The sequence below is a fragment of the Sphaerodactylus townsendi genome, linkage group LG03 (genome assembly GCF_021028975.2).
Source record: "Sphaerodactylus townsendi isolate TG3544 linkage group LG03, MPM_Stown_v2.3, whole genome shotgun sequence".
In the NCBI taxonomy this organism is placed as follows: Eukaryota; Metazoa; Chordata; class Lepidosauria; order Squamata; family Sphaerodactylidae; genus Sphaerodactylus; species Sphaerodactylus townsendi.
Window position 1 is genome coordinate 123,846,139 of NC_059427.1, and position 27,785 is coordinate 123,873,923.

The 27,785-nt window shown below is 42.1% G+C and overlaps 1 protein-coding gene across 1 annotated transcript in view; it reads left to right on the plus strand.

Annotated features, from left to right (window-relative positions):
* The first annotated feature begins 1,857 nt into the window (after positions 1-1,857).
* ABCC3 (ATP binding cassette subfamily C member 3) overlaps positions 1,858-27,785 on the plus strand; it is a 96,560-nt gene continuing 70,632 nt past the window's right edge. The window contains exon 1 of the mRNA XM_048487416.1: positions 1,858-2,022. Coding sequence (XP_048343373.1) covers positions 1,993-2,022 — 30 coding nt within the window. The 5' untranslated portion in view covers positions 1,858-1,992. The remainder of the gene's footprint in view (positions 2,023-27,785) is intronic.

Below are 27,785 nucleotides of genomic sequence, written 5' to 3' on the forward strand. Positions count from 1 at the left end.
ATCTAATATTCCCAGTCTGATATAGTGGTTAAGAGTGATGGACTCGAATCTGGAAAACTGGGCTTGATTTCCCACTCCTCCATATAAAGCCTGCTGGGTGAACTTCTGCTAGTCACAATTTGCTTAGAACTCTCTCAGCCCCACCTACTTCACAAGGTGTCTGTTGCGGGGGAAGGAGGCAATTGTAAGCTGTGTTGAGACTCCTTACAGTACAGAAAAGGATGGTATAAAAACCAAATTTCCTACTACTACTAGAGAGGAACATATCTTATCAGATCAAGCAAAAGGTTACATGTCAGCACACATGAGGACAGAATCATCTACTTTTATTGGCAGCGGTTCACAGGCAGAGAAGTCTTTTACATCAGCTGCTACCTGATCCATGAATCTGGAGTTGCCAGAGACAGAACTTCAGACCTTCCACATGCAGAGCAAAGGCTCTATCATTGAGCCAAGGCCCTTCCCTAGGTGCCAAGTTCAGTTCCTGGCATCTTCATTGTGTAGGTGACATAAAAAACCCCTCTCTGAGATTCTGGAGAACCAACTGCCAGTGAGAGTAGAGAGTACTGACTGTGATAAACCAATCATCAGTATAAGGTAGGATCATGTGACACATTATCCTTCCTCAAAAGTTATGTAATCCTGTAGGAGCCCCTTGGCCCAGTTGCCTCCTTTTCATAATGCATCAGTTTATAAACATTGCATGCGAAGCAGCCTTTGGATTAGGCAATTGTCCTAATGGCATTACTTACTCATTCTTGTCTTCTATAACAACATCCAATGCTGACTCATGTTTACGTTGCCACCCACTCTAACTTCCCATTCTTAGGTCAAGAGTACCCACTCACATCACTGTATTGTACTTGCAGTTTCTGAAAGCTACAGCAGTGGCATAGCTACAATGGGGACATCTGGGGCCCCAGTCACCACCATTCTAGGTCCCATGAGGCCATGCCCCCTTGCCAGGCCAAGCATGAGTGCAAATGCTTCAGAACCCCAGGCTACACAGAGCTACAATATGTTTATCAAAGGCTCATGGGTATGCTGTTAAACATTTTTTAATTCATTTTATTTTTATACCTTGCCCATCCCAGAAGGGCTCAGGGTGACAACATGTTAAACCTACATTACAGCTAAAAACCATAATTTTAAAAATGCTCACCATAACTTAAAAGATAGCCCAAAGGCAGGACCAAGCCTGCTGAAAAACAAACTTTTTTAAACATACAGATGTGCCTATGTGTAGCTTAGGGCTCCAAAGCACTTGCATTCATGGTTTGCTTGGCCTAGCAAAGGGGCATGGCCTCTTGGGGGAAGTGCAAACAGATCTGGGTGTCATTTTTACCTGGGCCCTTCCTACGCCTCTGAGCTACAGGCAACAAGTGTACAAAAGATTGAGGAAACTTTTCGTCTCACAGTACTAATCTCTGGTACCCACTACCATGGGGAAAGGGGCAATGTGAAACACAGTAATACTGTCTTGCTCCAAATGTGGTTTATGTTGTTGCTGGTCAGCTGCAAGCTACATAAGGGGAAAAAACTGTGAGGCACAGTGACAGGTCAGTTTGATAACCCATGAAAAATAAAAGTATAAGTCCCTAAAATATTATGTTACCCTTTTAGTACCCCCTCCCCCCTTTGATTCTTAGGCATTCCCAGTAAACTTTAGCCAGGTAGTGCTTACTACCTACGTACAGATGGTGATCAGTTTCTGCGAGTGTAACTCGCCAGGACCCAGGGCGCGTTCTTCACCCTATACACGTGGAAGCAAACTCGCGGTAAGGGCAAGCCCTGCAAAGTCCCGTGCACCTCTCCCCACCCCGCCACTGCCTGGGCAAGCCCTTCCCCGCCCACCTCTCCGTGCAAGCAGAGCATCCGCCCCGGCGTGGCGGAAGGAAAGCCAAGAAAAGCAGCCAGGCAGGGCCGGGGGAAGAAGAGTCGCAGCTCCGGATCGATCTGCTGGCTGAGCCAGAGGCGACCCAGACCCGCAGCATGGACGCCTTCTGCGGCTCCCGCTTTTGGGTAAGCGCCACCCCTTCCCTGCGTCCCGGGATCTCGGAGGCGCCTGTCCCCCAGAGAGGCTGTAGCGCGCGCGCATCCCCAGGCGCGTTCCCCTGCTCAGCCAGAGAAAGGGAAGTTTCAGCTGAGCTGCCTGCAGAAGCTTGTAAACAAGGGCCGTCGCGTGGTGGTCCCTGAAACAAAGGAAGGGGGTCCGGGAGGACCGCAGCTTAGGAGCCTCGGACAAGAAGGACTGAGCTTTCTTTGGGGGGGACGAGGGGAGGAGTCTAAGTTGCTGTCGGGGGAGCTCCGGCCAGGCTTTTGGAGAGGTTTCAGGGAACCTTAGAGTTGGGAAACTAGGAACCCCGTTGCTTGGGACGTAGGAAGTAGCGAGCGTGCCAGCCCGCGTAAGCAAACTTTGCAGAAGGAACCGAGGAAAGGCTGAGAGCAGGCAAGCTTTGTGAGATGGTTTGGAATAGCTGACGCAAGACACAGGCTTAACTAGAGGAACTCCAGTAGTTTTACGATCGGAGTCGACGCTCAACGTCTCTGTTGAGGGAATCCGCTGACGTAAAGCTCAAGAGGACTTCTATCTCCATTTGCCTAGTTTACTCGTGGCACCCACCTGAGCCAAAATGCCTTACGCTAGGGAACTGAGGAGCTATACTCAGTTCACTGCCACATGAGCTTTAACAAAAAAAACCCGATGAAGAGCAAAGTGACTTGCTCACGTGTTGAAATATTTTTACCTTGCGACACTGCTCACAAATTCACAAACATTGATTCCCTGTAGAATCAGTGAGTTGGTGTACTTGGCAACATTTCCAAAATTCAGGCCCACGTGTGCCTTAAGACAGTTGCATTCTTATACTTGAATGTGTTCACTTTACTGTTACTAGTTCGTGAGGACACAGGAAGCTGCTCCCCAACACTGCTGGTTTACTATTGTAAACCTGGTCAGACTGGTATTTTCCATCTCTTTACTACTGTACTGTTCTAATCTTGTATAGAACCAGTGCAAGTTGGAACAGCATAGTTTTCATCTCTTAAGGCATTTCTCTTTCATCCCATATTGGACAGATGTCTCTGGCCCATTTGATGTCTGTAGGTCCAACAATTGGGGTAATTAAAGAAATGGTTCTTTCTTCAAGTGGCTAACTCTTACATGCTGTGGCCTATGGCCTAAGTGCTAGGGGGAAAAAGTCTTCCTATGATGGTGCTGTGCTGTCAAACAAAATGGAGTGCATGTTGAGGAAGGAAGACAAGGATTGTATGTGCTTAGACAAATCCAAATCCCGCAGCCTCAGCCAGCCCCTCAGGGTCTGAGAGGCAAATTCAGGCATCAGCAGGGCCTGTTGCCTTCTCCCACATCACGGGCCCAGCCGTGCTGCCAGTGCATTATCATATATAAGGCAGAGATCTGGCCATACATGCCAAGCAAAAAAGTTCTATATGTTTCTGTTGGCATATGAGCTAGAAGTTGCCTAACATAGCCCATGGAAAGTGAAGTGTCTTTTCATATTTTTATCCCAGTGTGGTGAGATGGTCATTAACACAGATCACAAAATGTTACTGGAACAGGGTTTAAAAATGAAGGTAAGTTTCTTGTGATGCGTGGATGTATTAATCCAGTACTTGTTACAACTTTCTACTTTAAATTGCTGCGTGTTTCTTGGAATAGTTTTTTGTAAGATAACACATGTTTAAGTCAACAGACAATTGCTATAGTATAAGTCAGTCTACTGTACCAGTGTCTGGAGAATTCCCTTAAATATATAGTGGTTTGCTGTATAGGGCAGTTTATTATTGGCATAGCTTGTGTTATTTTATTTAGTGCTTTTGTAATGGCTTTTTCAAATTTCTCATGAGATACCTTGGTAAATTAAAAAATGTCATCCAGTGGAGTTTGTAAACTTTTTCTCCAAGATTCCACAAAAATGTGGAAAAACATGGATGTATTGTAAATCAAGCCATTTCTATTGAAGACGCTGCATTAGACAGGCCCAGCTGTCATAGGGCTTTTGTGCACTTAGTGCTTGTCTCAAGGCTGTTTGTTTCGTAGTGGGGTTTTCCCACCGTTTTCTGTTTACACAAGAGATTGGGCCAGAGTACTCACACAGTTCCATTCAGCAGAAAAAAAACTGGTCCATAACAGCATCTTTTATTTTCAAGGAAGGCACCTCTTACAACCATCAGCATTGGCTACCAAAAACTAGAAACTGAAACCAAGAGCTCCACCCAGCAGGATCAAATTAAATCACACAGATAACAGGGAAGGAGCAGAGTCTTCTATTATTATTTTATTATTCTGGCAATCTGGGGCCTGAACCATTGGGGGGGGAAATCATGTGGAAAAGCCCCCAAAGCTGAAAAATGTGGAGGGAAGAGAAGAATTAGAGGGGGAGAGGGAGAGAAATGAAGGCAGCCCATAAAAGAAATGGAGCAAAATAAAGGCAGAGAAAAGTGCGGAAAAAAGGAAGAAAAATGAAGGGAAAGAAAAAAATTTAAAAAATTTTTTTGCTAATGGGCTGCCCTTTTGCAAGATTGGGCAGTTCAGACAAATTTGTGGAGATGTGAGGAATTACAAGAGAGAGAAACAATGGACTGCTGCAGATAGTGGCTTTGTTAGGAGTCTGCATCCTGACAATGACTGTAGCAGCTATGAACTGTGCAGGCTGGTTTTGCCTTGCTCCAATGCTGGCTTGTTTGATGGCATTAGCTGTCCTTGGCCCAGTGTCTGAAGGTGCTGGTCACATGGTTGAGGGAGAACAAACTGAATCTGAATCTAGGTAAGAGGTTGATGATGCTGGCTGCTATTAATGTGATTGTGCTCCGTACCGTTAGTGGTGTGTAGCTAAGACTGCCAGTCTCCAGGTGGGGTCTGAAATTCTGGAATCTACAGATAACAGAAACTAGTTCCTGGTGAAAATGGCTGCTTGGGAGAGTGGAATTTGGAGAGTGGGGCACAATACCCCATTGTACCTCCCCAAACCTTGCCTTCCCTGGGCTTTAGTCCCAAATCTTCAGGAATTTCCAAACCGGAATTGATGGCCCTGTGTGTAGTATTTGCAAAAGACTCTGGTGTGAGCTTGAGAATGTTGTTAGATAGCGGTCTCCTGCTGGAAAAAACTGGTGTCTATGACAATCTAGGAAGGAACTTTATTCCCTATTTACAAGCCACTGATCTGGCTACAGTGATCTATATTTCAGTAACTGTTTGGCTAGATTGCTGTAATACAAGTGTACTTGTACCTCCCCTTGAAGACTATTCAGGGACTTCAGCTGGTGCCAAATGCTACAGACCTCTGGTATCAATCCTTATTTTGAGGTTCCTTCATTGCTGTTTTCCATGTCCAATTCCATTTACATCTCCAATTCAAGGTGCTAGTGTAAAGCCCTGGATGTTCTAGGACCCACATACTTGAAGGATTGTCTTTTCTTCTGAGTTTTTATCTGGCACTTTCATTCTTCTCACCATTGTCTACTTTCAGTACCCACTTGTCTAATGCACAGTTCATAACAGTCCAGGCTTCAGGCTCTTCAGTGCCTTCCTATCCCTCTGAAACAGCCTCCTGGAAGAGGCCAGAGGGATTTCTTCTGACTTTCCAATAAGGCTGCAAAACAGAGCTATGGTATTCCAAAGAGCTCTTAGAGCAGCCTCAGCTCAAACAAAGCATAAATCCCCTGTGTGTGAGTGGGGGAACAAGGTATTTTTTGACTGGTTTTAGTGTGTTACAACTGTTATTTTAATGTATGTTTTATCAAATTGTTTTTATCCAGTTGTCATTGACTTGGGTTCCTGAGATGCTCAGGAAAAAGGCAGACACACACACACACACAAAATAAATCATGAAGATGTCTAAGAGGGTATACGAGTACTAGAAGACCCCTTTGAGACAATCACAGCTTTCTGGTGTCTCTCTGAGTACACCAAGTCCCTCTGCCTATGAAGACTATGTGATGGAGTACCAGTGGCAGCTTAGCTCATTGCTGCTTCTCCATGTTGAACAAAACTGGAAACCTGTCGCATTTCTTTCCGTCATGCACACTGGACAGACCTGGGAGCCCTGGAAGGGGAACTGACAGCTTTACAGAGGAGCATCATCCTTACAGTGGCAGCATCCTTGCTTTGCTGAATACTGGGTGGGGTGCCTGTGAGGGACAAAAAGATAGTGATTAATAATGGGCAGCAGCTGCAACAGAGAGTACTTGTTGCTAGGTACTTATTGAAGGTTGGTGAATGGTTGAGAGAGGCTTCTCCATCTAGGTGTTTTCCATTCTGCCAAACTCAGCTCTATTTTCCATTCTTACAGTGGGTGTGCGCTCAGCTGGCTGTCCACTTCATATTGGTATTTGAAGGTTCATCATGAAGATAATACTTCCCCATGCAGTGTAGGGTGTTGCATGGAAACTTAATATCCAGCTAGCTGTATGTTTTGTTCCACGTGCCCTGGGTGTGACTATGCAAGGAAAAATGATGCTTTAAATATTTATTTATTGAAAACATCTGCCTCTTCAGATCATAAGGCACAAAACTATTAAAATTAACAGCCATTAAAAACTAGCCACTAAACCCCAGAAACATAAAAACCCAAACCATAAAATGTTTAGCATTTAAAGTGATCCTCATAGCAATCCTCAATCTAGAAACAGATTGGGGACTGAAATTAAAAGATGTTATTTATTTTATTTTTACTTATTAAACTTTTAGGCCATCCATCTCTCACAAGCAGGCTCAGGGCGGCTTACAACAATCTAGTCACAATGCTAAAAACATAATTCTCATATATTACAGTATTCTATCGCATTAGTTTAACAGCAGATCAGTCAGGGGAGGAATAATTAAGAAAAATTGAACAGCCTATTTCCATGAGTGCGAGGACTTTCAGCTGCAGAAGGCAACTTTCTCTCCATTCCTGTTTCACAACAACCCAAAGAGACCCTGTATCCCTGCTCCTAAAGGCCCATCTACCCTTGCAATGGGATTTCAGGGAAGCATTTTTGGCTGCCAGAGGAGGGGAGTGTTTAGAAAGTTGCACTCTGCCGGCAGGATGACGTTCAGTCATAAAAACACAGCATTGGATTCACCCTCAGTACTTTTCATTAACTGTGATATGATCGAGAGATATACCACTGGAAGTACCATAATGCTCTGAATCCAAACAGAATTATTGCTGACAGTTGGAACTGGGATGAAACTTTCTGATCCAATTCTTACTTTGGAAACTCTGTTTTGATTTCATGCGCAGTGGACGTGGTTGGAACAGCAAGGAGATAGAATATGAACTTGAGAACAACATATTCTGGATCAAACCAGCGGTCCATCTAATCCAGCATTCTGTTTCACACAGTGGTCAACCAGCTGCCCTGGATCTTGTCTTGAAGGCTGACTTAGCCTCAGCAGTTATGTATTTGACAGCAGTGCTGTCAATCCAGAAGACTTCTTGCTGGACAGAATTGCCCCAGCTGGCACTTTTGTGTTCGCTGTTTCCCTCTTCCATCAATTGTTGCACTGTTTCACTAGCTTTTGAGGGAAGGGGACTTTTTGCTACTTATCTGACTGCCTGAACTATTCTGTTACCTGGGAAGTATGTGAGTAAGGCAAAAAAAGGAAATGCTTCATTCATTTCTAGAGTGGGAGAGCAGATGGTTGAAGCACAGAGGCAGTGGTTTCCCTCTGTCTCTGTGATAAGTAGCCAAAAAGATCCAACACCAACCCTGCAGGGACAGAGAGAAATGCTTTGCTAGTATCTACTGACAGAAAGGCAGGACAGACCCCAGAAGAGACATAGAGGTGAGTGCTTTGCTCCCTTTGTGATAGGTAACAGCAGCTGCCAGCAGGGAACAGAGTGAATACTTTACTTTTTTTAGTTGGCAGTTGGACAGAGTTGCATGTATTCAATTTTTTTAGTACTTAAAATGCTTACAAAAAGCAAAACAAAGAAAAAAAATCACAGACTCATTACTGATAGATACCTAGGAGAGAGGAGGAACAGCAGTCCTAGCTTTACAAACTTACTTCGAGACATGTACCATAGCATGGGTAAAAGAGTAGATCATGCTTTGAAATAATAAACTATTGAAAATAGAAGGGCACAGTAATACTAAAGGTTGGCATAATTACTTATGGCCCCCCAAAAAGCAAATTTTTCAGAAATCATTTTATTGAGATGCTCTATTAAAAGTATGGGTGAAATTTAAAGATAGATTCCATAATAGTACTCCCATGTGGTTGTCGAATGGAATCCTTACAAATAAAAGGAAACCGTGAAGAGAGAGATTGGTTAAAATGTAGAGACATCATAGAGAGCACGGGTAGAGAAGTCAGACTGAAATCCAGAGACCAGATTATAATCCAAGGGAAGGTATGCGACTGGTTTACTTACCTAAAATTAATGGAGTGTTTTAAAGCAGATAATAAAAAATGAGGCTTTAGCCAAGACATTTGAAGAAATGACATTTGTGCAAAGGCGATACAAAATTAATAGGGAAAATATATAGGCAACTGTTACTATTAAAAACTGAACAGGAAGAGGTAAAAGACATTATGATCAAATAGGCCCAAAACATCGGAATAAATATTAAATCAGATGAATGGACCACACTATGGAAAAATGTTAATAAATTCGCATGAAGTATGGATCTAAAGAGAATTTTTATAAAATCTTTCATAGGTGGTATCGTACCCCAGTAATATTATCTGAGGTAAATGGGAAATGTTCTCTAGAAATGTGAAATTAAAGAGGGCGCCTTTTCCCATTTATGGTGGCAATGTAAGAAAGTGAGATAATATTGGAAATAAATTCATGTAATATTGCAAAAAAACTATGAAAGTAATATTTGAAATGACTCCTGAATCATACTTGTTAAGGATAAGTATCAATAAAAGGGTACAACATAACAATATTTTGTTCTTTCTTTGGTCACCATAGCCAGGATTGTCTTGGCAAAAAAACCTGGAAACTACAGACAATACCCACTGTAGAAGAGTAGGTAGAAGTAGTTTGGAATACAGGTGAATTAGATAAGTTGACCTGTTTGTTAAGAGGAGACTTCTTGAAAAAGTTTGTGACCTGGCCTCCTTTAATGAATTCCATATCGGAACAACTTAAAGTAAACTTGTTAACAGCAGGGTTAGAAGAATAGGAACAAAAGCATCTATTAAGAATAAGATAGTCGGGGAGTAATAAAAGAATCTATTAACAATAAAATAGTTGGTGTGTCTATTAAGGATAAGATAGTGGTAAATAATATGCTAAATAATACTGCGCTGATAAAGAAGTTAAAAGTTAAAGGAATGTTTGAAGAAAATATATTGTAGTCAGAAACAAATAATTGATCAAAATGTTTTGTGGAGAAATATATAAAGTCTAGATTTACCCTCTTGAGTTCAGAGATGGAAGTCATTGAAAATGTATTGTGGTATTTATCTTGTGATGGTTGTTCTCAATTCTGTTCTGAATTGTCTCATGCTGTTTTTGTCATTCTAAAGCTTGAGTCAATTTTTCTTTTCTCTGACTTGTGGACCGATATTGGTATTTTTTTAAAAAAAATATGTTTATGCGTATGTGTTTTTGTTTATTGCACTTTGTAATAAAGAGTTGATTTTTTAAAGTACACTTAATATAAAGACTCCCGATTTCATCTGTATCAAGTGTGAATAGTAAAAATTAATACCACTTGCTCTTTAACCACATACTTAAAATTCCAACATAATAACCACTACGGATAATTAAAATAGTTTTCTCTGTTAAGTCACCCACCATTCTTCTACTGCAGGTATATCTGAAGTTTTCCATTTTTGTCCATAAAGTCTTCTTGCAGCTGATGTCATGTATAACAACAAAGTTCCTTTTTTTCCTCCACAAATCTGTCAATAAGTCCCAACACAAAAATTTTGGGCTTCAATTGTATATTCATTTTTGAAAGCCTTTTGAATTATTGACTGCACTGATCTCCAATACTCCTTAGCTTTTTATTACGTTAATGGTAAAATGACCCTTCTTGGTGTTCACATTTCCAACACTTGTTAGAGACATGGGATTATCCCAAGCTGAAGGAGTATAAAGATTTCTGGTGGATGTTTGCATCTGGATACTTGAATGCCTAAGAGGCATCTGATAATACAAATGTAATCAATCTGTCCTTCCTTACTGGAAGCTTTGCTTTTCACCAAAGTTCGCACTGTGCTTTGGTGTGATTTCAGATTTTGTAGCTATGATGGCAGAATAGTATAGCCTTTTGCCACACATTGTAATGTGTGAACTGTGATTCTTTGCTGAAGCTTTTTCTTGGTGCTGTATTGTGGTTGTCTCTTGAGTAAATCAGAATCCTGTTGTCCAAAGTGAGTTGATCTTTGAGAGTGGGTAGACGGCATATGGGATTCTTCACTGACTCTAATGAGTTATTTTACTTATGCCATTCTTGTAGCTGTGACATTACACTGGTGTAAGGGATGAGTCTGGTACTTGTTTCATGGGTAGGATTGACGTGTGGTTCCTCCTTTTATACCCTCCCCCTTTTCACACATTTGCATATTGCCCAACTGGATTTAAGCTGCCTCAATTGCTGCCTGCCACCAGCACTAGATGGTTCACACAGTGCATTTTTTGGTCAGCTGTCATAAGGTTTTATTGTGGTGACCCCATCTAGTAAATGTAAAGCTGGGATGAGACTGTTTTGTTAGATATTTATTGTTAGTTTGTGTGCATGTGTGTGTATCTATGTGTGTGGGGGAAATTTTGCATTTGTATGGTGTATCATCTGATAGCAAACTAGCATTTTGGTTGTATGTTGCCTACTGACTTACTCCAATAGACCACTTGGGCTTTCCAGCAGGAAGAAACAAGTCTGAATTACTGTATTGGTCACATGAAGGCTTTTTGCCGGGGGGGGGATGACACAAGTCTTATTCCAAAATTTGTTTTGAAGGATGCCTTCCTCCAAACTCTTAAGGAGAAACCCTTTTACTTAGATGACCTCCTCAGAGGAATCCTAAAATGTTAGTTCAGGGAGTGGCTATATGTACATGTTTTACATGGCATCAGCAGCAACATTATTCTTTATTTAATGCATATAAAGGTTGATTATGGCAACAGTATTTTTCAGGTCTTTGGGCTGGTGTGTTTTGTGTCAGTATCTCTTATCAGTTTCAAGTGCATCTTGAATAAAGTTTAAACTTTTCCCTAGTTATAACTGTGTAAAAAAAGTCTAGCATAAGTGGTACATTCTGAAAACTGTATTCTGGCTAGAAATGTACTGTTGTCACGCTCTTCTTAAAAAGCAGTGGATTTGGGGGTCTTTTCAACTCGTATTTCTGGTGAGTATTGAAGGATTGTAATGCTGTTGCAGTCTTCATTGAAATGAATGAAAATTGGGGCAGTGCTTGCAAGTCATCATTTTTTATAAAACAAAATTAGTTTTAAAATCTAATTTGTCCTCTACTTTAGGAATGTGAGTCCTAAGATAATGCCTAACATAGCAAAAATTCTAATAAAGTCGGAACAGCAATATATAGAACATACATGTGTGTATAAAACAAATAGTTTTATATATGGTTCTATATTATTCAGTACCCACTGCAAAATAGCTTCCAATCATCAACCTTGGTCTAAGAATTATTCCAGTTCTTAGAGATCCTGTGAGAAGATGTGATTGTCCTAATAAGAGAAGCTTTAGATGAAATGGGCAGAGTTTTTTCAAGGGCAAATTAAGAAGCCAGTGAAACCAAACTCACGTTTGCTTGGCAAATGCATGACCTGTTTCAATTGCTGCCTCCAGACCAGACCTTTCCCCTACTTCCCACTTACAGTTTCTCTTAATTCTCCAAGGAGACACCTTGTTCTGCTTTCTTACAGTTATCACCTTTGACATCAAGATCAATACTCCACCCAAGAGACACTCAGGGAGGGAAGGGAAACACTACTTTTCAACTAGTCTTTCAGCTTCCTCCTGTTCACCCAGAAGAGCTGCTGCAGTTTAAATGGCCATTTTAACCCATAGTGTTTGGATTCAGTTTCTCCCTGTTTCCCAACTTAATTATTAGGCTTCCTGACTTTCCTCAAAGCCCAATACTTGCTACAATGTGTTAATGCAGCCAATCTGTCAAGACAATTAGATATGCTGGCGCTGGCTAGATTTTTAATGCTGTTTTACCCAGGGTGCTAGATATCTGTGTGTAAAAGTAACCATTTGTACTTTCCTAAATTAACATTAAAGGAGATAGCATTCAATATCTTGATGCCTGTGTGAAATACCAACACATAAGGATTGAGGTGAGTGAGCTAGTGTAATTCCTTATGATTTATGAGTAAACATACTCAGATTAATTTCAGTTTAGATGTCAGGAATGCTCAATTTTAAAGACTAGTTGAGAATAGCACCATCCCTGGAAGCCTTCTGGGCAGGGTCAGAGACCTTATAGTGATATGTGTGGGAGATGGGCCTGTTAATGCTAGTGTTGATCTTGGGTTTGATCTCTCTGCCCTGTCTGTACGTGGAAGGGCTTTTATGTTTGGCAGTGGAGCTTACACGCCTCCCAGTGTAGATTAAAAGCCTCTGAAATGTTGCTCGTGGAAGATGGGGAGCACCCTGCCCCAGAGTAATGGGAAGGGCTGGAGGTAGAGTTGCCACCATCTTGGTGGGGCCTGGAGCTCTCCTGGAATTACAACTGATCTCCATAAAACAGAGATTTGTTCTGCTGAGAAAATGGCTGCTTTGGAGGGTAGACTCTGTGGTACTGTACCCTGCGGAGGTTCCTCTCCTCCTCAAACCCTGCCCTCCCCCGGCTCCAGGAATTTTCCAAACCTATTGGGAGGGTATCCATAGGAAGGGAGAATTGGCAAAAATTACCCCCCACACTAACACATAGGGATCTTTTCAGCGGAATTCAATCCATTGTTGTTTACACCTTTGTGCTTTGAATAACGTCTTGATGCTATTTACTATGCTTTTCTTATGAATATGTTAATGCATCAATATGTTGTATGCTGCCTTGATGGTCACAATCTAGTCCAAAAGCATTCTGAACATTAAAGTAGATAATAGTGGCCTGGCTGTTTTTTATCTTTCTTGATAGTGCGGTAGTATTTTGTATCAGTGCTTATCTATATAGCTCTACTTTATTGCTTCCTCTCTCTGCAGCTTTTCAGCATGATCCTACTTTATAGCAAATGAAGCAATATGCACTCAAGAGATCAGGGAGCTAAGATTTCTGCAGTTGCCAGTAGTCATATGCACTTCCTACTGATTCTAATAAATATATTGATGCAAAGTTAAAGTAAATTGTGCCTGGAATGGGGAAGATCAGTCAGCAGTAGTATGGACAATACAGTTCTGTGGTAAATAATTTGAAATGTATGGCTAGCAGTTATCTATTAGATTTATTAGTACACGTTTCTAGGTGACATTGAAACCTTCAATTCCATAATGGATGCATGGATCATTATCAAGTGCCTTGTTTCCAACTTCTGCTGATACTCGCATATAGTTGGGGGACAATAATGGAAAATAATGTATGTGTGTAAGCATTAGCCACAGTGAGGATAAGGTGAATTGTTGTAACTATCAATGCTTTGCATTCTGAGTTGGCCATTACTTTTGAGTTTCTGCATTGCCATGTATTTGCTGTGGGTTTGAAGCCAGAAGTGGTTTGGGCCAGTGTAATATTGGCCTTGTCACAACAGTTAACTATTGTCCTTACCCCCCACATTATTTAACTTTCAGCAGCTTTTGTTAAGAATGGGTTCAGTCCAAACTTGAAAAAACTCATCTCAAAATACGTCTATATACCACCAAGTAGACTAATTGTGTTTGATTACATTGTTCTGTTTTTTTCCAGCATCATTATCAAGATTGCTGGCACTTTGTTCTTACGAGAATATTCACTTAGTCTTGATTAGAAAGGAATCTCTTTTCCCCGCTGCTGTTCTTGTGATTACTTTTCATATTTTCTTCTATCTTTTTTAATGTTTTATTGTTTTTTAATTTTTAAATCTCTTTTTATATCTTTTCTTCTATTGAGGTCTGTCACCTTTTCCACCATCTGGTGGGGCTTGGAAGTCTCACGCAACAACAAGTGATCTCCAGACTTCAGTTCCCCTCGATGAAATGGCAGCTCCAGAGGGTAGACTCTATGGAATCACATCCCTGCTGAGCACTTTCTCCTCCCCAAATTCTGCCTTGTTCAGGCTCCTCCCCCAAATCTCCAGGAGTTTCCCAAGCTGGTGTTGGCAGCCCTAGGTTCCATGGCTCTTCTAGGGCCATGAGAGACATCTTCCATCTTGGAGATGCAGAGCCAGTAAAACATTACCTGCTGCATTCCCTCCCATATAAATGCTGTTCAAAGCATAAATTACAAGTCCATGTGCCACTGACTCGCCTTCCTTCTGCAGCAAAGCCTGGTAGTACCTGTAGTGCACACCAGAATCCACACAAACTTATTATTATGTCTGTGTAGGTACCGAGGTAGGCCCTATTTTATCTATAACAACAACATATAAAGAAGCCTATGTTAGACCCAAGCCGCAGTTGTGAGTAGACATATCAGAATGTAGACTTTAAGCCTGTAGTTCAGGTTTTGTGAGGGCAGTGGCTGGGAAAACTAGAACCTGAAGGGCATCAAATAAAAGATTTTGCTCTGTTGACCATGCGGGATCAAAAGGCTAGGCTCTTTTTATTTGTACCATGCTAAGGCAATCCTGAGACTGCATAAATTACAGTGGGTAATGTTACTTAGCCTTGTTTATAAATTGTACTTGAAAAGCTTCCTGAGACCTGACTGCTTCCTGAGACCTGAGATCTTCATAAGACAGGGGCCCAGTGTCACAACTTGATTTCTGTTTAACAAACTACAGACTAATGTGGGTAATGAAGATACTGCAGATATTTTCTGAATGGAAAAAAGCTTGAGTAGTGAACCATTTTGCATGGAAAAGTGGCAGAGATGGTTAAACCTGTTCATGTTTGGCTTGTGGGCTTCCCAGAAACATGTGACTGACCGCTGGATGGACTAGGGAGACCAGATTCCTCCTGTTGTCCTGTCCTCAGGCGCAGCTCAGTGTAGCAGTAGGAGCACCACACTGTATCAGAATTCCAAAGGTGCCACAGACTCAAAAAGGTTGTGGACCCCTGTTCTCCTGTAAGCCTTCTTAGACTAGCACCATGGTGAGTCTAGGGGTAGAGCCATGTGGTCAAGGGACAGAACCAACAGAAAATACTGATTCATCTCAGGTGCACAATCTTTTTTCTTTCTGGTTAAGGATATGAGGAGGGAAAGGAAAGAAGAAAAGACAGCCAGAGAGTGCTGCATTTGAGGTCTGGAAAAGTCTGGCCTGAAATTATAAATTAATGTTGGCTGCAAGAACTATGCTACAATGGTTTTAAAGACACATCCCAGCAAATTCCTTTGCCTTAAAAGACACTAAGCAGTTAAAAACTGTCCTGTCTTATATCCTTTTCATTATATTTTTAAAACCTCACTTGGAAGCCCACCAGAAGGGGAAAAACCAGTCATGTCAGGGGAAATTTTGCTCAGTAGCAACCCTATCTCTGAATTATTCCTAGATGTCTTGCCTTGGGGGGAGGAGTGTGTATTATTTCATCATCTTGACACTATTGCCTGGATAAGAATTGGAGTGATACAGTGAGAAGCTGACTGGCAGAAATCCATACTCCTTCAGCTACCCTACGGTGACACAAAAATAGTGGTACGGGAAGAACAGAATATTCTGACAGGCAAACATTTTGCAAAATTTTATTTAAAACTCACCTGTGGGGGAGGGTCAAGTGGGATTAGAACTAGGGAACATCAAACATCAACATCACCAACATCAAAGAGGGCAAGGGGCAGGTCCCCTACCGAACACCAATAAAGAAACATCAGTACAAAAGAAAGATACAATTACAACTTTTGTGAATGGGATCACGAAATCCCGCTGTCAAGCGTCTTCCCACGAGACTTCCCAATAGTGCTGAAAGGAGAGCGGAGAATATCCGTTCTGCAGAAAACCGCGCTTGCTTCCGCGACCTTAGCCATTCCTGCGTTATCAAATGGCTGTTTCCTTCGGTTATGACCTGAGCCTCCCGTGCCTCAGTTCCTCAACAAAAGAGATTTCAAACTGTCCAATGGTGGTCCCGACACGTTTTCCAGCGGCTGGGACCTCTGGGTGCTGCTATCAGATTTAATTTGCAAAACCAAAGGGGTTTTTGTCTTTGCTAAGGAGTCGGCTGGGTGTTGTTCTAAGCTGAATTCCAGGGCTAACTTCCTTGTCCCTTAATATCAGCTTCTACAGGCTGCTGCTTTTACTAACAAACACAAATATCAAAAATAACATTTCTAAACTTAAACATTAGGGAAAACCTTAGAGAGCCTTTAATACAGTACAAGCACATAAGAATCTCCTAAATTAACAATAACAAAACCTTAAACTAACTGGAGAACCTAGTCAAACTATAATCCTAAACAGCGGGCAAATCATAAATTCAATACTAAAGGGGCTCTTATTGCATCTTAAAAGGGCAGAGGCAAGAGGGAAACCATATAACATTGGCACAATCACATACATACCTCCTTTGCAAGCCTTGTGGAGGCTTCTGAACCACACAGGACTCTGTGTCCTGACCTGAAGCCAGTGTAGTCAGGTAACTTGACTCAGGAAAATATTTTGGCTATTTTCCTGGGCAGTAACAATGCTTCCTTGTGGGGAGGTGAAATATTGTTTTGTAAGTTGCCAAAGTCTCCGCATTCTGTGATCATTATTTTGTAATAGTGATATTACAGTCATAAACAAGAAACTAAAAAAAATCGTGAGCAATGACTTTGGCAGATTGTAAAGAATAAAAATAAACACCAGTACTTAAAGTCTCTGCCTCTTCCCAAGGGAGCAAGAATGGATTATTATCCATTAATTCATGAGTGCCAGGAGAAAACTGACCAGATCAGAAGAAACAGGAAGCAATTAATCAGCCTGGAAATAACATATCAGAAATGAAAATTACACTGAGAAGTAGGATTCAACAAGTCCAATGGTACCTTAAAGTCTAACATTGTTTATTCCAGCATAGCTTTTTATGAGTCAGAGCTTGCTTCTTAAGTGCACGTATGAAAAGCAGGACATGTATTTCAGAGGATCTATGAGGTACACATATGGGGATGGGTTTTTATGGGGAATTTTTGTGAGGAACAGTGGGACCACAACCACTTATTGCTTGACGCCATTCTGTGCATGCTGGATCCAAGTGCTGCCAAATTGCTTGAACTTAGTTATCTTATCTTATCAAGAGCACCACTGCTGAAGAATGCTACTGGGAAGCAGCAGTCTGCCCTGGGCCTTCCCTGCTGGATCTTTTTAGGCTAAACATTTTGGAAGTGGTGACCTTTACAAAGTGCGGTTGAATTGACTTGTCTTCAGTATATAGAACATGTTTATGGAGCATTAAATCACAATGGAGAAGGACATAAAATACTTTAGAGCTGTGTGGCCAAATGTCTCTTATTGCAGAATAAACGCTTTTTAAAAGTTCTGACTGCCCAATCCAGGGGGAAGGGGGTGATGAATCGCTTTTGCGAGGCAGCACTGCCCTGGGCCAATAGAAACGCCCTTCCCTTGGCACCTACCCTGGTGGAGGGGCAAATCTCCTGGTGGGTGGTAGCCACAGCCTGCTAAGATACCTGGAAGCAGTGCAGAGTGCTGCATGATCAGCCCCCCTGTGCTGCTGCCAGCCCCGTTGGCATAGCAAGATCATTCCAGAGGTGTGGCAGAGATGGAACTGACCTTAGTTACCTCCAGATATACAGTGACTTGGGACTTACACCACCAGAGATCAGTTCTCTTAGAGAAAATGGCTGAACTCAATGGCAGTCTACTGTACTGAGGACACCCTCCCAACTGCATCCTCCTCCAGACTCCACCCCCATCTGCATGATTTTTCAAGCCAGAGATGGCAATTCAAGGTAAATAATATTTTTAGTAGTTGGGGAACATGTGTGTTTGCAGGATTGAGGTTTCAGTGTCCCCACAACACTATACCTTCATAAATAACAGAATCAAGACAAGTTTGGGAATCTGGTGGGAACTTTTGGGAAATCCTCATCTTCCAGCACTGTGATTACAGTTTCCTAATTCCTTCTTTTTACAATTGTGTTTCAACTGCTCTTGGCATTCCCAGGACAGTGAGCATGCTTAATTTTCATCAGACTGATTTTTTTAAAAAAATCAAACTACCGGTAATGTTTTTTGCATAGTTAGGGAATCCCTCAAGTATACAAAAGCTCTGACTAGGTATACTTTGATTGGGCAGCGTTCCCGACTGGCCCTTGATCGTGAATTCTGGTAGAGTGAGCAAGTGCCGTGTGTGTGTGTGCTCCAAGGAAATTGTATACATGAAATCCCCACACACACACACACAATATTTACATGGACTTAAGCATGCTGATTTCCCAGCTTCTCTCTGTTTTTGTGTAACCCCCCTCCCCGACACACCTTTAACTGATTCTCAAGTGCTCTATTCATGCTTTCTTGGGTGTGTTGTGTCCTCAACAGGAAGTTCTTGGGTTTCTTTTTCTTGGTTAGTTTGCCAAGTCATACTTCTACATACATGGAAAGATCTCAAATATGTAGAACCCCCTGCCTTGTTTGTGGAGGGCCTGGTTTGAATGTTTTTGTGGTTGGCACAAGACATTCATTTTTCTGTTCTGTATGAAAAGTATAACAGCAGCTATGCAAATGACTTCCATGCAAAACTACTTGGTTTGCATAATTTATAAGAGGTACAAGACCCAGCTTTTCTTGGCAGAGAATTCTACTAGTATTGGGGCAGGGCTTTTTGTTTTGCTTCCCTTTTGGAAAGCTGATAAATACACAGACCTGCTTAACTCCATGGAGCAGCTTGCAGCCAAACTGGTTTGTAATCACATCTGTCTGAAATTGTTCACTTTGAAAGTTTTCCCCAAGTTTTAGAGTTAGTTTACAATTAATATCAGTGCTTGAAATTGAAATGAAAATACCTACTAGCCATTTGCCTTTAGTCATTGTCAATGCTGTGTGGCTTTTGGTTGTGATGTTAGCAAATCCTCTTCTCCCTCCAGACCGCTGCCTGGTGGCAGTGTTGGTAAGATAAAGCCACTCCATCATTGTCTGGATCCATCCCCTGCCAGGGAGGCTGATGATTCTAGTAGTAATGAGACTTCTTGCCTATAGTTTGCTTAGAATAAGCTAGAGCTTTATTGCTGTCAGGCATGTCTGCATGATGGGAAAGGCATACCAGTTTTCAGTGTTTCTCAGTTAAAAATGGAAAGGGGAGGTTCCCCTGTTCTAAACATCTCAGATTTAATACAAACTTGTAACTGTTCAGTCATTCCGAAAAGTACATTAAATGGGATGCAAGGTTTGCTTTGAGAATCAGGTTGAGATGGGCAATGAAAGTGTTAAGAGTTCCATGTGTTTGTGTTTTAGTATGTGTGTTTGACCTCATAGATAACCCCACTTGAAGTCCTACTGAGCCTATTAGCCTGCACTCCTAAGGCAGCTTTAACAACCAGAACTACCCCTGTTTCCCCGAATATAAGACATCCCCAGAAAATAAGACATAGTAGAGGTTTTGCTGAAGTGCGAAATATGAGGCATCCCCCGAAAGTAAGATGTAGCAAAGTTTTTGTTTGGAAGCATGCCCGATGAACAGAACACAGAAAAATAAGACATCCCCTGAAAATAAGACATAGCGCATCTTTGGGAGCAAAAATTAATATAAGACACTGTCTTATTTTCAGGGAAACACGGTAGCATTCTACACATACCGGTATTACACTTGTGGGTGTGGATGGTGTGTCTGGAAGCACAGCCTGATTTGCATTTTGGTGCCTCATCTGAGCCCCTGACGAGTTGGCTGAATGCTTCTTTTGCTTTGGATGGAAATGTACGTCCACATCTGGGACCCACAGTAGTTACATATGACTAGTTGTCCATGACTACACCTTTATCTGGCCAAAAATTCTTATTCTGATGAATTTAAGCAAATGGAAATTTGCTGTTGATTTTATTTCACCCTACCTCATCTGAAGTGCAAAGCTGCAGTTAAGGTAATGTAACATGTGAAAGTGGTTCTTTTGGCATGATCCCCGTTCAGGCAGTGACTTAAAATTTTCTGTATACCGTCCAAATTGTGTGTGTGATCTAGCGTGTGGGTGTGGATGGGATCCCGTTGCATTTTTGATCTCCCCAGACTGCTGCAAGACATACCTTACCAGCAATGTTCACCAATACAGGGACAAGCCATGCAGCGGAAGCTAAATCACTTGGCAAGATGCAACAACTTGCCACATAGAACTTCCTACGTTTTTCCCCCATCTCGACCTCTCCCTCTTCCTTCCTCCATTATTTTTCACACTCTTTCCTTCAGCAGTTCTAGTATTGTATTTTAATGAACTGCCACCATTGATTTATTCACAGGGCTTACATGTTGTTCTAAAGGTTGTTTTAAATTGGCTGTTGTGGATTTTCTGGGCTGTGTGCCCGTGATCTGGTAGTTTTTGCTCCTAATGTTCCACTCACATCTATGGTTGGCATCTTCAGAGGCAAATCATAATAAGATATGTTTCTCTCCATGATGTGTTTCTCTCTTGTGTCACAGAGAGAAACACATCTTACCGTAACATTGCCTCTGAGGATACCTGCCATAGTTGTGGGTAAAACATTAAGAGCAAAAACTACCAGACCACAGCCAGACAACAGCCAGTTGATTCCAGCCATGAAAACCTTTGACAATGGGTTGTTTTAAATTGATTTTTATTGTATCACATACAATGTTGCAAACTGCACTGAGGCTGTGAGGGGAAGGGTTCATGAAATAAATTAATAAATAAAATTATTCAACCTCTTTGAATAAAGAGCAGCAGTGGCGTAGTGGTTAAGAGCAGGTGCATTCTAATCTGGAGGAACCGGGTTTGAATCTCCGTTCTGCAGCTTGAGCTGTGGAGGCTTATCTGGGGAATTCAGATTAGCCTGTGCACTCCCAACACACACCAGCTGTGTGACCTTGGACTAGTCACAGCTTCTTGGAGCTCTCTCAACCCCACCTACCTCACAGGGTGTTTGTTGTGAGGGGGGAAGGGCAAGGAGATTGTAAGCCCCTTTGAGTCTCCTACAGGAGAGAATGGGGAGATATAAATCCAAACTCTTCCTTCTCTTCTTCTTCTACTTGTGAGAAATTAGTTGTTCCCCCTCCCCCTCCACTCAGCTGTGTACGGAAAGCCCTGAACTCAGCTGAGCAGAATGATAGGACCTAACGCAATATAATTTCCATGATTGCATTGTATGTTGCACAAACATAGCCCAGTGTGAATGCCCAGAGGCTTTTTTCCTACATTGTTTGGGGAAACACCCCATAGAACATTTTAAAGCTGTATCTGTGTGGTTTCATTCTTTGTTTCTTTTCCTTCAAACATTGGATCAGGGTTTGTTGTCCTGATGTGTGCCCTTCAACTGAAGTTATGAGAGATTACCCAGGGGTGGGATTTGTTTTCCAATTTTGTGCACAGTGCTAGGAGGTGGGATGGAGAGGTCTGCTGAGTTTGCTTTCAGTTCCATTAATTTTTTTTTAAAGCCCTCCTGGTTTGAAAATAATAGAAATAACTATTTTACAAAAAAAAAGTTTGGGTTTATTTTTGCAGTGGCAGAGCTCCTCATTACCTGACACCCCCACCTTTGATGACCAAGAATGTTACAATGCAATTTCAAGCACTGAAGTGATAATGTCCTTACTGGTGACCTGGAACAGTGGTTTTTTTTGTGTGTGTGCACAGCTATCATAAAGGAAATGAGTCAGGCAGTTGGCACTTAGAGATCAATGGAGCATGTATGTAGGAGAAACAGTTTCTTTTGAGGAATACAAACAGGTCTTGTTTTGAGGTGTGTAAGGGTTTCTGGAAAATATTACCTTTTTATCAGCTCTGAGCAAAACTGCTGTTATTTTTTAGGATTCCAAGAGACTAGCAGTTGTTAACTGCAGAACTGTCTGGCAACAACTTATCCAGTGTGGAACATAGGTGCCACACTTGGCTACTGCCATGAAAAATCAGGGCCATTTCTTACATTATATGTCAGTACGCACCCCACATTGTTCACGTTGCAAATGTGGTGTTCAGTGTTCCAGAGCACTTGGCCTAAAATGACATGGATACATGTCACACTTTTATTTAATTCAGGGGTTTATGAATGCTTCCTGGATGGAAGGGGTTTTTCCTAAGCCACTGAAAGAGGCAGTTATAAGTCCTTTATTTGAGAAGACATTTTTACAGATAAGCTGATCAATGCACCCCTGACACCACCTTCCTGGCCCCACCACCCACTTCTAAGGACACAAGCCTTAGCAGGCATGGCAACACAGGTAGCACCAACAGTTCTGGCACATGACAGTTGCTTTAGCCCCCTGTCTGTGCCATCGTGGTGCCAAGTAGTGATAAGACATGGCCAGGAGGATGGATTGGGACATGCACTGTTGCCTCAGTCATGGGAGCAATGGTGTTGTGGCAACCTGCGGTTGCTGCCCTTCTCTGTAACCCATAGAGACAGGACAGCAGCAAATAGGGGAGAGGGACCCCTCAGAACCATACTGTGGATATTGGCAGCCAAGACAGCCTGTGGCTGTAGGGAGGGTGCATGAAGGCTAGTTAGCTGGGAGCGCACAGCTGGCAGGCTTCCAGTTGGCTCTCAGGTGGCAAGGCAACATCCAGAGTGAGCCGGTGTGGCATGTGGGAGGTTCTTTGGTCCCTCTAATCTCAAGGTGTGGACTGGGGTGAACTGGGCCAGTACCCAAGCACCCAGTTGGGTTCAGACCACCAGACACTGGGTTCAGGAGCAGGGAGGTGGGGGCACAGTATCTGAGGGGAGGGACAAAATCCATGAGAACCCCCAACATTCCTATACTGGACCACTGCAGGGCTCAGCATGATCTGAGTTTGGAAACACCAGCCTCAGTGATGGAAGACTGGGGCTTTCATAGGCATGGGAATAGTCATTTTATCAGATGGTCTGTTTTCATGTCCAGCCCAGTTGGTTGGACTCTCTGAAGGGATTCTTGTCAGATAAGAGAGCAACCCCCTCCAACAGCTGTCAGCTGCACATGGGGGGTTGCCCAAATCTCACTGGCCATGGGAGTTCCAAGGTTGGAAGATGCAGTTGCCCCCTCCCCTCTTCAGGGGAGTTCCTTTACACTTGTCAAAGGTAGATGTAAATGGGCCATGGAAAAATGGTTACCATTTGCCGGTGACTGACCCCAAACTGCTCCCTTTCCATAGAGGGCTCTGCCTCGGGGGGTGGGGGGATGAAATTCTCATTGCCAGTCTGCAGAATGGCCTGGTTCCAGTGCCACAACACTTCCTGCACCCACTGTCGTCAGGGTGGCCCTGGACGTTGACACCCTGTGGCACCCTCTGCTCCAACACTAACTACTTCACTAAGGCCCACTTTTTAAACTCTGCTCCATCCTCTAGTGCAGGGGTAGGGAACCTGCGGCTCTCCAGATGTTCAGGAACTACAATTCCCATCAGCCTCTGTCAGCATGGTCAATTGGCCATGCTGGTAGGGGCTGATGGGAATTGTAGTTCCTGAACATCTGGAGAGCCGCAGGTTCCCTACCCCTGCTCTAGTGGCCCCCTTTAGGGGCACTTTGGGTTGCCCTCTCATGTTTCTTCCCTGCTTTCCATGTCTCTTCCCTGCTTTCCCTGCCTCTGGGTGACTTTTGTATCTCACTTCTCCCCGGACCTTCCATCCCCTGCTGGCTGTAGCCATAGCTATATGTTAGTCTGAATATGCTGCCAGCTGCTGATGTCTCTGTCTTGGTGCAGTGTCTGAATGCAATGGTCAAGTAGGTTAGGGAGAACAAACTGAAACTGAATCCAGATAAGATGGAAGTGATGCTGGCTGGAAGAACCATTGCTTTAATGAGATTGTGCTTCCTACCATCAGTGGTGTGTAGCATTTGCTCAAAGACAGTAAGAGCATGAGAGCATTGATGGATACTGGCCTGTTGCTGGAGAAACAAGTGTCCATGACAATTAAAAATGTTTTTATTCAGTTACATCTAGTTAGGATTGCAAACCTGTGTTCTGATCACACCGATCCATGCCTCAGTAACCTCAAGACCATGCAAGCATATAAATATTTTTTAAAAAATAAATTTCTCCATGTTGACACTTACTGCATGAAGGAAAAATGCATTTCACCAGTATAATGCGTAAAGGCCTCTTTTGTCTATTTTCCTGCACCCTCACCCAAGTCTCCCTTTTCCTTTTCTACTTTGTCTGTCTGTAGGACCTTACTTTGTGTGTGCAAAGTGCCACAGATGACTTAAGACAACCCCTGTAGGGTTTTCAAGGCAAGAAACTAAGAGAAGTGGTTTGCAATTTGACTTCCTCTGCGCAATGACCCTGGAATTCCTTGGTGGTCTCTTATCCAATTACTAACTAGGGCGAACACTGCTTAGCTTTTGAGATCTGACAAAATCCAGCCAGCCTGGGCAACCCTGGGCCAATCGTACTCTTCTTCAAGCTACCTTAATCATTAAAATGCCTGTATACCATTCACTGGCCCCTTTATTAGAAGTGTCACTTAAATAGCATATGTTAAAAAGCATAGCCAGTGAAAATGGTTGATGTTAGTCTTGATTCCTTTTGTGACCTGTCTTCTATATGTAATTCCTTCTTGTCCCCCATCTATGTGGTTTTTTCCACCTGGCGCTAATCTTTCAACTGTTGTAACAAACACATTCATCAATATTATGGAAAATATTAACCGTGACTATTGTGTGCATGTCTGTTAAACATACTAGCTATACTGATAAACTGGCAGTGATAAAGTTCTTGAATGCATTTTTTTGTTTGACTGGTGAGTTTGCTCTGTATTTGTTGTTTAATGAAGATACCATGGTCCCGCTATATGTGTTGAATTCAGTGTGATTTATCTTGTTTTGGTTTAGCAGTGTTTCCCTATGTCTGTGATGCTAGCTTTTTTCTCTAACCTTTCAAGTTTAGTTGCCAGAAAAGATAATCTCCTTCCCTAGAATGGGTGGTCATAGAAGATGGTGGACTGGGCTGGGATCTGAGATGTGCACCTTTTAATTTTATTTCATGATGTATATCCCTACTCTTAGCCTCGCATGCATATCTGCATATATGTGACTACAACCAGCAAACCTTAAAAACGCCCTCAAACTCAGCAGCATCAAATAATAAATAGAAATTAATTTAATATATTTATATATCATCTTATCTCCTTGGACTCAAAGCTATCAAAACAATATAAGCTGCAAAGACACAGAAGCATCAGAAGCATCCAGGAACAAGTTAAAAACAACCCACAATTAAAGCGCACAAATAGAATACAATATTAAAATACATAATTAAAAACAACACACAATAAAACCAGTATACACATTTAAAAGCCAGTACACAACGTTAAAAATGCAGTCAAATCTGTCTAAACAGTTTAACCTCCATCAAACCCCCTCTGGAATAAAACCATCATATCCATCTCTCTGAATGAAGCAGGTGAAGACATCCTCTGCAACCACTCTGTTAGGCCATTAGCACAGACCTGATAATGAACAGACAAACCTAGGTGAGTAACTGGCATATGGGAACATGCCAGTTTTAAAGATGATAACAAATAATTAAACTGGTTCAGTTGACATAGCAGTAGAGTTTATATGTTTCAAGCAGCTGATACCAAATGAGTCATGCAGCTGTTTTTTGTAGCAACTAAAGCTTCCAAGATATCTTCATAGGCAACCCCATATAGTATCCTATAGTATTCTAGTAGTCTGATTTGGAGGTTGTAGTAGTGTGGATCAGCATGGGTAGGGTTATACAGTCTGAATACGGGCCAATCTACAAACTACTGGTAGATGAAATTGAAAGGTGGTGCTTCTAGTAACAGGGTCAACCTGCTTGTCAAGTGAACAAGGGGGTGGTCTAAGGAGACCACCAGTCTTTTAACTTATCTACTAAAGAAACTGTATTCCCATCTCAGGCTGTAACACAGCAATTAAAACAAACTTGTGTGTGATGCACAATCAGCAACATGTCTGAAACCCTCTCAATCTTCACCTGATACTAAAAACTCAGAAAACTCCTGAAGCAATCCTAAATAGGGTTATATCCTTCTAATTCTGCTGACTTTAAAAGGATATAACATTGTTTAGGATTTCATTGTCAGTGGAAGATGTATAGATGCGGGGAGGGCGATCCATCATCCACCATAACAAAGAAAGGTATCTGCTGGTCTTACTTCAGAAGCAAGGAAACCTGGACCGGGACATCCAAACATGACCTTAAATGGGAAGCAGTCATAAAAGAGCAGGTATTTCTCTTTGTCATCCTGGCCCAAAGTATGTAGGGTTTTAAGGATAATAACCAGCACATTAAAAGAAAGAAATTGACAGTGTAGCCTTTTTAATGCTGGTGAAATGTTATGTGTAACAAACACTAGTCTGTGTTCTTCCTGCTGCATTCCATACTATCCAAAATTTCTGAACATATTCAAAGGGTCCAGCCAAGGGTCCATTGTGATGTACTGCCAATGGTACTGTGGCTGCCCTTGAGGGGAAAGCTGATATAAAATGCAGGAACCAACTTCCAGCTGTGTTATGTAAATTATGCATTAGATCTATATCAGCTGCCCTAACTATCTATTTCCTGGAACAGTGCAAGGCTCTGGTTTTTATAGCCCTTCACAACCCAGGAACATACTTGAGAGTCCTGTTCTCTGTCCACTTACCACATTAGGTCAACTCAGGGTCACCTTTTGGTGGTACCTTTGGGGAGGTATGATTGGCTTCTGTTGGAGATATCCTTCTTGATTTTTAATCAACTTCTGTCACATTTTACTTTTATGATCAGTGGAGTGATAGCAGTTTTAATAATCTTTCTTCTGTGGAATGCTGAAAATTTTAAAAATGATTTTTTTTAATGTTGAAGAGAGAAAGGACACATGAAGCTACATGGAGCAGCAGTGGCGTAGGAGGTTAAGAGCTCGTGTATCTAATCTGGAGGAACCGGGTTTGATTCCCAGCTCTGCTGCCTGAGCTGTGGAGGCTTATCTGGGGAATTCAGATTAGCCTGTGCACTCCCACACACGCCAGCTGGGTGACCTTGGGCTACTCACAGCTTTTTGGAGCTCTCTCAGCCCCACCTACCTCACAGGGTATTTGTTGTGAGCGGGGAAGGGCAAGGAGATTGTAAGCCCCTTTGAGTCTCCTGCAGGAGAGAAAGGGGGGATAATAATCGAAACTCTTCTTCTTCTTATGAAGAAACGTATCAGATTGGATCACTGATGCATCTAATTTAGGATTGTCTGTTGTAGTGCAGCAGGTCTCCAGTGTATCAGATAGGAAAAGGTCTTGTTAACTGGAGATTCCTGGGATAAAACCCATCATGTTCTGAATGGAAGGCATGTGCTTCATCTTTAAACTATGGCCTTTCCGATGTAGAGAGGTTCTAGTAGTAGAGTGCTGGAGTAATCAACCTTGAGTAATTCTGTTCTCAGCCAGCCTAAATTGCCTACCAAAAAAGCTGAGACAATGGAACCTGTGTTAAATGTGCTGTAAGTGTATTTTGTAAGGTTGAATAGTTTGACTTTTCTGACATAGCATTTCTTTCTTATCCCTGTTCTACATTTTAAAATCAATTTGCATAATGAATTCTGATTTTGTTAATCCTAGGGTGGAGTAGTGATTTAGGTAGGACACTGAAACTCTGTGCCAAGACCACTGGAAATCTTTTGTAGCCACAACTT